Raw genomic sequence first — 11,556 nt, 5'->3', positions numbered from 1 at the left:
ACCGTATGAAATGCTCCATTGTACTATCGAATCTAAATCCTTATTTATAACATTTATTGCATTAGGCAAATCAAGAATTTAATTGTTTTTTTTTTACTTTCTAGATCTAGCGCAAATCGGGACAAGTGCGAGTTAAATTCTCAAGTACAGTTAAAATGCAAGTTTATTTATATGGATAAACAGACTAGTTACTACAATATCCTAGTCACAAAACCAAGTTTTGTGTTAAACTAATAACAGAACTAGCGGTCGCCTTTAGATCTCCTTAATCCGACCCTCTCGCATAATCTGTTCTCAGTGGACCTCTACTATCTATGCGCTACCTCCCTGCCAAATTTCATTTTCGTACGTCAGTCGGAGATATAAAGAATTTGTAAGATATAAAGAATTTAATTAGATATTCTAATTATTACTTGCTGACGCCCCACGGTTCCAACCGCGTAGTTTCTAGGTATATGTATTCGTCTACAATTTCGAGTGCAGCGTTCTCAACTATAACTGGGTGGAGCGATACATGAGCGTTACACATTATTTTTGTTTTGGCCATGTTCATTTTCAGGCTCATCTGTTGAGAAACTCTGCTAAAGTCATTAAGCATAGTACTAAAGTCATCCAGAGTCTGTGCCATGATAACTACATCTTCCGCGAACCGCAGTATAGTGATGTGCTCGCCATTGATGTTGATGGCAAGTCCGTCCCAGCCTAGAAGCTTAAAGACGTCTTACAATACTTTTTTATTTAATTACTTAAGATATACCTAGGACATATGATCCAGCTGTAGCGTCCACTTACAGGCATTGCTAATGGCCACTGAACGTAGAAACTACAACACCCACCCGCGCAGGCTAAAATGCTCTATACTTGATGGCTCAAAAACTACTGGCTAGCGAGAACACTGTAACTTTTGTTTCGGCGAAATAAGAAAAGCCAAAACACTGTAACTCAAATTACAGTTTTATGCTTTTATAAAATATCTTGTTGGTATACTCATATCTTCATAAATATTTAATTTTTTTTTGTATTGGGTTATAAAGCTCATCAAAATTAGTAAAATGAGTGCACGGCAGCACTTGGCCCTCTGTTCTTATATAGAACATTTTTTTTAAAAGAACAACTGTTGAGTTTCTTGCCGGTTTCTTCTCAGCAGAATCTGCCTTCCGAACCGGTGGTAGAATCTTTACAAAAAGTCAACTGACGTATCAAAAGTGCTTGTATACTGAGCCTACTTGAAATAAATGAATTTTTGATTTTGATTTGATTTTGAAAGAAGTTCTGCAGTTCTATTTCTCTACGTAACATAAAAATAAATCGTTATTAGTTAAGTTGATGGTGAAAACGTCCTTGTCGATTATGAGTTTAGATATAATATATGGAAAATTACTCTTACATTTTACGATAAAATCAAAGCTAATAATTACCTACTAGGTGAAATGGATGTAATGATGGACACTTACTAAACAATAATTGTAGCTTTCAAATTGATTGATATACAATGTAATAGTAAATAAGCTTTACAAATAGTATCTATATTTACTATATGTAATAAGCAACTAGTAGACATCGAGGCGCTAAGGCAGTATATAGTCAAACATCAGAAGTACAAGAAACTACAATAATCAAGATGACAATACTAGATCGCAATACCGTTGCAAATACAATCATGTGTGTTCGTTTGATTTTAGGACACTATTCAGAGTTTTTAAATACAAGCTTTGCGTTTACAATTGCAGTTAAATTTTACTGTTTATGCGTCGTAGTTACAGAGGTTTATTTACTGTATAACATGCAAAAGTTATATTCTTGGGCGATAGAAATGTATCTGAACTTTGTGTTCAGGGAAATACTATGTGTTATATGTGTGCTGCTTTTTATTACAACTAAGGGAGAACATTTTTACGAATATCTAAAAAGGATAGATGAAATAGATTTCAAATGGGGACTGAGACGCGGGAATTTTGAGTTAATAATTTCATTGACAACATTGATTGCAGTTATTTTAATATATATGTTCTGTTTTGTTTATCCGATAATAGCAATTTTCAAAGGAAATGTTATTAATAATTTAATATATCATCTTGTAAATATTTTAATGACAATGTCAGTGGCATTAAACAGCATGGCTCGTATAATGATGTTTGAACTGTTGTGGGATCGAATGAAGGCGCTCAGGATTATGATGGAAAATAACTTGGATTTCTCCGACCCAATAAGCTATGACAAGGAAGAGGAACACATTTCATTGTTGCAAGGCTATTTAAATATTTATAATGATCTATTGGACAATCTTAAATATGCTGGTCATGCAACGAAGCTCATGGTAAGTAACAAATATTAGATATATACCCGCAATTATAATTTGGTACCTGGATCATTCATTTATTTTTAATTTATTTTACAGATACTCCTGGATCTCCCGTTATATTTCTTTTTTCTTCTGTCATTTATACTGCAGTATATAAAACTTGGTGTGGCCGATGTAAGCTTAATAATTATAATATCTACTGCCCAGAAATTTTACCCTCACATATGCAATTCTTGTACGCAGACATTACTATTCTTATTCAGCAGTTCATTTTGAATCGTGATTGAGTTAAAAAAAACATCCATAATAATAAATAGTGGCCATTTTTTTAATTAAATGAAATTTAATTCGTTACGAAGTTAACGCAAATCATTAGTTTAATTATATTAATTAATTAATTAGTTTATATGTAGATTTTACCGGTATTTATCTGCGATGCACTTGTGACAATAATTGTCCCGCTAGTGCCGGCGGTGTTAGCTGAATTAGTTGCTGTGCAAGTAGAAAGGATCAAGACTAATCTTATCAGACAACTCCTGGTTTGCTCTAGTGAGTAACTATTAACAACCATTACTATAAATTATTATGTAAATTTTAGTATATCAAATATTTTTTTTTGTATTTGATAAGGCCAGACATTCTTCTTTCTGCTGAATGACATGCCGGCGTATTCTAATACGGGTTGGTGGGTTTAAGCTTAACTTTAATGCTGATAGTGACCATTTCAAAGTACACGAAAATCCAAACTGCTTTGGAGAAGCGTTTAAGGTTTCCATTATACTCTCTTGTAAAAAGAAGGTACGACTACTTCTGTAGTGGGCCCTTAATAATAAGCTTGTAATCAGGGCCGGCCCGTCCATACGGCGAACGGAGCTCCAGGCTCCAAATCCTAGAGAGTGCCTAAATGATAATCCTTCTCAACCGTAGACGGTACTACACCTGATATTCAATTGGTCACCAAAGAGTATGATGGAGATCTTCGCGTTCCATTCCTACTTTACACTCATAATTTGTTGTAGGTATCTACATATTATTAGGAACAAACAGGAGAGGCGCCATAATTAGATCTCGCTCCATTTTAAAATTTACTTCGGACCGGCGCTACTTGTAATGACGATGACGATAATATGTTTTTTTTTTCAGATAATGCACTCCGAAACAGGGTCTATAATGCTCTCAAGTCTTTTGAGCTTCGTCCCTTCAAGTACACCGTATGGCGCGTTTTCAGCCTCAACATGTCCTTGCCTCTCGGCCTCATCAGCCTCTGCACCACTTACACTATCGTTGTCGTACAATTTTCACACGTGTATGGTTAGACACTGTATAAATTAGGTGACTGAATAGACGCTATAATTTGTTATGAGGATTTTACTTTACTTTTTTCAAGGAGCTTCTGTAATGCAAATACTTCTTACATTATTATCTACCTGTAAATAATTGTTAAGCAATAGTTCTTTAATGAACTGGTTTCGATGTTATATGTCATACTCATTGCTCAGTATCACTGTAAGACATAGAGTAGTATTTATCTTATCTTTGACAATAATCCTTCGTGTTGTATTATTTAATGTAAGTATTAGTTTTATTATATTTATCCAGTACTCAGTCTACTATTAAGTCTTATCGATTTTGAATGTAGTTATACATTATGAACAAATTACACCCTTACATTACACATACAAGTAAGTGTATAATTACACGATAAGAACTTCATAAGTCACACCAAGGTCACAACACAATCATAATTATGATGAAAATGATTAAATGGTGCACACTTATTTAATAATATTCAAAGCTTTTAACATGATTATCTATGAAATATACAAATATAATGTTAATTTACGAAGTACTGTGTGTTCGCGCTAGATGGCGTGGCGCGACTGGGCGCTCGATTGTAGTACGATTCCCCGCCCGCGCGGGGGGCGTACCGGCGCCTGCGACCGGTTTTCGCGGCGTCGCGCGCGACCTCGTTGACCGCCAGTCTTGGTCCGACGCTTTGACCGGGAACCCGTGTTTCTTGTTCCGGAGTTTTTTGAGCGCATGGTAGCTTAACTCGATCTTGGTTGAGCATTTATCGAGTGATTGGACTATAATTTGTGTCCGAGGTATTGACCCTTTGTGATCGGCACAGAACGCAGTGATTTTGTGGCGTGTTTGGTGCATGTGCTTGGGGTTTTTGCTGAAGGGTGAGCGATCCACATACACTGATACTCACACCAACGACCAACACAATACACATAACCTGAACTACGTGGATCACCCGGCGTGGCATAGCGGCTCCCAGCGGCGTTTGTGCCCAAGAGGGCTACGCCGATTGTCAAGGTCAGTCTAGATTAACCGATCGCACTATTATTAGTTGACGGCGAACTAGGACGCGGTGTAACGCCGATCTCCTAGTGGAAACGGACGCTCATCGTGGGCGCTCATGGGCCCCGCCTGCGTTTGAGGGGCGCCGTTTCGGCCACTACAGAGTTTTGGCAGCAGAGCGTGGTTCGCGATCGGTTGGTCTAGCTGACCACGTAGATTGTAAATTAATTGTTGTTGTAGGGTACTATAGCGCGACCTAACCAACCCATGATACTTGAAATATTCTGTTGTCTTTTGTTTAATATTTTTTTTTTTATTTTCATTTTGTTGCGTTTTGATACTCATGGGTTGGATTAGTATTTAATTGATTAATTAATAGTTTTTTTTTGTTGTATTAATAATATTTTTATTGTCTTTGTTGGTTAACTGTGTTGGTTAACCGTATTAATTGTTTTTGTTGTTGCCAACCGAACTGATAGGTTTTCTTTTATTTTATTGATTAATTGATAGTGTTTTGTTTGTTTTAATAATATTTTGTTGGTTAACATTAATTTTTTTTGTTGTTGGCAACCGCACCGATAGGTTTTTTTTTGTTGTTTTTCGGATTCGACAGCTTCGTGAGATGCCGACTCAGCGCGAATTCTCAATCAGGATCACGGCGGAGCTAAGGTGGGCTGCAGCAGCCCACACATTGATAGGCCGTGACGACCGCGTGGAGAGCCTAAGGCAGAGGTGTTCGCAGCTGTCGTCGAGGCTGTGCGCTGCCGAGGAAGCGTACCGAGCGCTACTCGGCATGGATGGCGTTGATGCAGGGATTTTGGAGTCCAGCCGCAAAGATCTGGAGCAGCTGGAAGAGCTCTGCGATGGGCTACTTGAGGCAGATCGCAGGCTGGCGCGTGAGGCCAAGCTCAACGCCTTGGACTCATCGCCCTTGCGCCGTGCGACCCAGCCCGAATTGTTGGGGCGTCTCCCCACCATCGAGCTGCCCCGGTTTAGCGGGTGCTTGAGCTCGTGGTTGGGCTTCGAGGCCATGTTTAATGGCCTCGTGGACTCCCGCCAGGACCTAGCCCCCACCCAGAAGATGGCCTATTTGCTATCGGCTCTGGATGGGGAAGCATTGCAGGTCGTGGCACATTTGGACTTGGCGCCCACGAACTACACCACCGCACGTCTCCTCCTTCAGAGGAGATATGCGAACGTGCGCCGTCTGGCCGACGGGTATGTGGGCCAAATTTTAAGCCTCCCCATGATAAGGGGAGTGGAGCAGCTGCGCTTCGGACTGGTGAATCCAGTTGTGGTGGCCACTAATGGCCTCCGAAAACTGGATTTACCAGTCGAGGAGTGGAGCTTTTTGTTGCTCCATATTGTGTTGTCCCGCCTGCCCTCCGACCTCAAGCTCCGTTTTGAGCAGAGGCACGGAGGGGACGGGGCATCCTATTTGCCTGGCTTCCAGGAACTGATCTCGTTCCTGGAGCAGGAGTGCCGCTTGGCGGAGAACGCCGGAGTGCCCGCTCCGGTTTCTCCTTCAGGCCGTTCAGCCCAAGAAGGGCGTCGGGGTGGGGCGCCCCAGGGAGGCCCCTCCAAGGAGGGACGAGTTGCACCCAGGGGTTCGCCGCCTTCTCCCCGCTTTCGCGTGGCGACAGCGAGCGCGGCTCGCTGCACTTTTTGTAAAGGTCCCGGCCACCGGGTCGGGGCTTGTCCGGATTTTGCGGCTCTCTCGGTCCGGGCACGACGCTCCATCGCCAATGCGCGGAAATGGTGCTATTCGTGCCTGGAACCACACTGGCAGCGGGATTGCGCGAGTAGGCGCCCTTGTCCCCACTGCCAGGGGAACCATTTGGGGCTTCTGTGCGCCAACCGCAACGGAGAGGCGCCAGAGCGCGAGCGCGAGCTGCCGACAGCTCGACGCGAGGAAGAATCACCCCCCCGACGGGCGGGGGGGCGCTCTCATTTGACCGGGGGGCTTAGCTCCCCCCCCCCGTTATTTTGAAGAGAGCAGGGGCGCGATGCCCCGACGGGCGGGGGCGCGCTCCCCATTGACAGGGGGACTTGGTTCCCCCCCTAGAAATCTTGAAGAGGGTACCGCACCCCCTCAGCAGGAGCTTGTGGCGCAGGGCCAAGAGCCCCCGCGGTTTTCCCCACCCTTGGCTGAGTGGCCGCGCTTAGAGCGTAGGGCTCCCCAAGTGCGTCGGCGGGGATACCGAGCGCCTGCCACTGGAAGGCAGGGCGATCGCCTAGTCCCTGAGGATTGCCCCGAGTGGCACCAGGGCTGGGGGTTTGATGACCTGCCGCGAGACCTCGTGCCGCGGACTCGAGGGCCGGCAAGGCGAGTTGACCGGCGCTAGGTAGCGGCCGCCCTCACCCCCCTCACCGCCACCTTTCCTGATGCCTTGGATTTGGAGCAAACTCATTGTCAGCTTGTGTTATTGCCCACTGCATCGGTAAAGGTGTCGAACCCGAAGGGGGAGTGTTTATTTGTAAGGGCCTTGTTGGATTCGGGTTCACAGCGGTGTCTTGTGTCATCCTACCTTGTTAGGAAATTGAGCCTCCCATGGTCGCCTCATGGAGGGCGAATGCGAGGTATTGGTGATTCGGAGCCACTCGTCTCCCGGGGAGAAGCGGAGTTGATGTTTGCACCCCGTAGGGGTAACCTCCGAGTTGTGGTCAGGGCATCTGTCCTGGACAATATTTTGGGTCATCTCCCTCAGGAGCGAATTTGGGACTCTACAATACGTTTGACAGCCAACCTTACTCCAGCCGATGCCGACTGGTTTGTTCCGGCCCCGGTTGATTTGTTGTTGGGAGCCGACGTTTTGGGTTGCATTGTGACCGGTGGCATTAAACATTTGCAGGCTAAGGGGTTGAGTGCCCTTCCAACCATATTTGGACATAGTTTTCTCGGTCCTGTCCTGCCAGTAAAACCGTTGGAGCGCGATGAGCCTCTCCGAGTGGCGGGCACCGCACTTATTGATCTTGTGCAGCGGTTCTGGGAAATTGAGGAACCCCCTTGTGCGTCTCGAGTGAACCCCTCCGACCAGGATTGTGAGCTGTTTTACCAGAATAACACTGGTCGTCGTGTGGATGGACGATTTGTTACTCGACTACCATTTGTGGCCTCACGACCCCCTCTCGGACAGTCACGAGCCTTGGCAGAGAAGAGACTGTTGTCTATGGAACGGCGTATGAGAAGAGACCAGGCCTTTCGAGAAAAGTATACTGCATTCATGCGCGAATACGAGGAATTGGGACACATGTCGGTGTCAACCTTTGATTGGCGCGCGCATGAACACTACTTCTTGCCACATCACGCCGTTTTGAAAACCCCTGACAGCAAGATCAGGGTTGTGTTTGACGGGTCCGCACCCACCTCAAACGGCGTGTCCTTGAACCAGTGCCTGCATGCGGGTCCGAAATTGCTGAAGGACATCTCGGACATCCTCACGCACTTCCGTCGTCACCAGGTGGTTTTTGTAGCCGACATTCGGATGATGTTTCGGCAATCGATTGTGCATCGCGACGACCGGAACTACCAGCTGATTTTGTGGCGTGAGCATCCTGACGACCCGATGCAGGTGTATGAGTTGAACACCACGACGTACGGCTTGAGATCCAGTCCTTATATTGCGATCAGGACCTTGTTGGAGTTGGCTGAGCGCGAGAGGCTCAATTACCCGCGAGCAGCAGCCGTTTTGGAGTCGTCGGTCTACATGGACGATATTTGTACCGGAGCTTCAACCCTTGAAGATGCTCTAGTTTTACGTGATGAATTGATTGCGATCCTGAAGGCAGGGGGTTTTGAATTGAGCAAATGGTTGTCGAACTCACCTGACCTTTTGAAGGACCTTCCTGGAGAAGATCAACAGGATCCTTACATATTTGAGAACCCGGATGATACGAACCTGCTGTCCGTCCTTGGGATACAATACCGGCCAGTTCAGGATGTGTTTACGTACCGAGTTAAATTAGACCCATCTCCGAGAAATTGGACTAAGCGTTCCGTCTTGTCAACCGTCGCTCGCACCTTTGACCCAAATGGTTGGGTAACGCCCGTCATCTTCCTGGCAAAATGCTTCCTGCAGAAGCTTTGGATTGCTCAGGTTGGTTGGGACGAGCCACTTCAGGGCAGACTAGAAGAGGAGTGGACTTCCATTGTGTCCTCTCTCCCTGAGGTGAACCGGATTTCCATCTCCAGACGTTTCTTGCCGCCTGGGAGATGCCATGCGAGCTTGCACGGATTTTGCGACGCGAGTGAAAAGGGTTATGCTGCAGCCGTTTACCTTCGCACCGTCAATGCGAACGGTGAGGTATCGGTGCATTTGGTGCTGGCCAAGAGCAAGGTGGCGCCGATCCGGACCAGATTGACTATTCCGAAATTGGAATTGTCCGGAGCCACGCTTCTCGCCAGGTTGTTGAATCACGTCAGAGCAACTATGGCCTCGCTAGTCGAATTGACTGAGGTCGTTGCCTGGTCAGACAGTGAGATTGTTTTGTGCTGGTTGCGTGCCTCTCCTCACAATTTGGAGGTGTTTGTTGCGAATCGGGTCTCACAGATCCAGAATTCGGAAACCACCTTGTTGTGGAGGCATGTGCCGGGAGAAATGAACCCCGCCGACTGCGCTTCTCGTGGTTGCGAGGGGTCTTTTCTTGTAGATCATCCTTTGTGGTGGGGGCCAGCTTGGCTGACTCGATCTGAGTCTTCTTGGCCTCAGAATCGTTTTTCTGACCCTGAGCCCTTACCTTGCTTGCGTGTTGGAGTGGTTGAGGATTTGTCTCCTCCCACGTACGAATTCTTGCTGGAGCGGTACAGCTCTTTCGAAAAATTGATCGGAGTTACTGGTTGGATCCGGCGTTTCCACCACAATAGCAGAACGCCTCAGACCAAGATACGGACCCCAGTCTTGTCTCCCATTGAACGAAAGGAAGCGCTGTTGTTTTGGGTGCGCTTGATACAGGCCGAACATTTTTCGGCTGAAATTCAGAAATTGAAAGCCGGTTCAGGTTTGAAGGGTTCGCTAGCCCGCCTGAATCCGTTTGTGGATCCTGATGGGATCTTGAGAGTTGGTGGACGTTTGAGGAACGCCAACTTACCCTATGGTGCGCGACATCCCTTGTTGCTCCCAAATGGTGGGACCTTTGTGGTGCTGCTTGTGAGGCATTATCATTTGAACAATGCTCACGCTGGTTGTAATGCAATTTCTGCTATTTTGCAGCGTGAATTTTGGATTTTGTCGGCCAGACGCGTCATTCGAAGCGTAATTTTTCGGTGTATCCCTTGTTACCGCTTGAAAGCGGCGCCCATTCAACCCATCATGGGCGACCTGCCTGCGGATCGGGTTACGGAGTCTCGTCCGTTTTACGGAACTGCTTCTGATTTTGGAGGCCCCTTCATGGTTCGGAGCTCGAACCTCCGGAATGCGAGACCTGTAAAGGCCTATTTATGCGTATTTGTTTGCCTCGCCACCAAGGCCGTCCATCTCGAGCTAGTCAGTTCCCTCAGTACGGAAGCTTTTGTAGCCGCGCTTTCCCGTCTTTGTTCGCGACGCGGAATTCCGGGACTAATACGGACTGATTGTGGGTCCAACTACCGTGGTGCTGATCGGTATTTGAAGGAAGTTGTCGAATTCTTGGATAGTAATAAGACTTTTATTGGCACAGCTGCCTCTCGAATGGGGGTAACCTGGAAGTTTGATCCTCCCGTTTGCCCTCACTGGGGTGGAATTTTTGAAGCTGTGATTAAGTCAGCAAAAACGCATCTCTACCGTGTCATTGGGGAAACTATTTTGACTTTTGAAGAGTTGGCCACCGTATTTTGCAGGATTGAGGCCGTCCTCAATTCTCGGCCCCTTTGCCCTCTCTCATCCGATCCAAACGATTTAGAAGTTTTAACGCCGGGACATTTTTTGATTGGCCAGCCCCTTCGCGCGTTGCCTGAGTACCCCTTCAGGGACGCGAAAACCTCTCGTTTGACTCGCTTTGAATTGTTGCAACAGATGACCCAGAACTTTTGGCATCGTTGGTCTCTGGAGTATTTGCATCTTTTGCAGCAGCGCGTGAAGTGGACTGACAAGACGGATCCTCCTAAGGTTGGTGACCTAGTTCTGGTCAAGGAGTCGAATTTGCTACCGTTGTATTGGCGTCGCGGACGTATTGTTAAGTTGATGTTTGGATCGGATGGAGTGCCCCGCGTGGCTGAGGTCATGGTGGGAGATTCGTTGTTGCATCGGGCTGTATCGTCACTGGCACGATTGCCCATTGAGTAGGGAATCCACCTTTGGGGATTCCGAGCGGGGGTTTATGTTCGCGCTAGATGGCGCGGCGCGACTGGGCGCTCGATTGTAGTACGATTCCCCGCCCGCGCGGGGGGCGTACCGGCGCCTGCGACCGGTTTTCGCGGCGTCGCGCGCGACCTCGTTGACCGCCAGTCTTGGTCCGACGCTTTGACCGGGAACCCGTGTTTCTTGTTCCGGAGTTTTTTGAGCGCATGGTAGCTTGACTCGATCTTGGTTGAGCATTTATCGAGTGATTGGACTATAATTTGTGTCCGAGGTATTGACCCTTTGTGATCGGCACAGAACGCAGTGATTTTGTGGCGTGTTTGGTGCATGTGCTTGGGGTTTTTGCTGAAGGGTGAGCGATCCACATACACTGATACTCACACCAACGACCAACACAATACACATAACCTGAACTACGTGGATCACCCGGCGTGGCATAGCGGCTCCCAGCGGCGTTTGTGCCCAAGAGGGCTACGCCGATTGTCAAGGTCAGTCTAGATTAACCGATCGCACTACTATTAGTTGACGGCGAACTAGGACGCGGTGTAACGCCGATCTCCTAGAGGAAACGGACGCTCATCGTGGGCGCTCATGGGCCCCGCCTGCGTTTGAGGGGCGCCGTTTCGGCCACTACAAATACTATGCGGCCGCAGTTTAACTAGGCTTCCCATG

At 46.9% G+C, this 11,556-nt stretch overlaps 2 protein-coding genes across 2 annotated transcripts; both read left to right on the top strand.

Moving 5' to 3' along the window:
- Window positions 1–5,231: 5,231 nt before the first annotated feature.
- Window positions 5,232–6,599, top strand: LOC128199306 (uncharacterized). The gene has a single exon (XM_052888278.1). The coding sequence runs from the start codon at window positions 5,232–5,234 to the stop codon at window positions 6,597–6,599; it is 1,368 nt and encodes a 455-aa protein (XP_052744238.1).
- A 583-nt stretch (window positions 6,600–7,182) lies between these two features.
- On the top strand, window positions 7,183–10,869 carry LOC128199305 (uncharacterized). Its single transcript, XM_052888277.1, has one exon. It carries the CDS (start codon window positions 7,183–7,185, stop codon window positions 10,867–10,869), a length of 3,687 nt encoding a protein of 1,228 aa, XP_052744237.1.
- The last annotated feature ends 687 nt before the right edge of the window (window positions 10,870–11,556 follow it).

Source organism: Bicyclus anynana, chromosome 22 (genome assembly GCF_947172395.1).
Source record: "Bicyclus anynana chromosome 22, ilBicAnyn1.1, whole genome shotgun sequence".
Classification (NCBI taxonomy): Eukaryota; Metazoa; Arthropoda; class Insecta; order Lepidoptera; family Nymphalidae; genus Bicyclus; species Bicyclus anynana.
The sequence above is the reverse complement of the archived record's forward strand: the minus strand, read 5'-3'. Positions and strand labels throughout refer to the sequence as shown.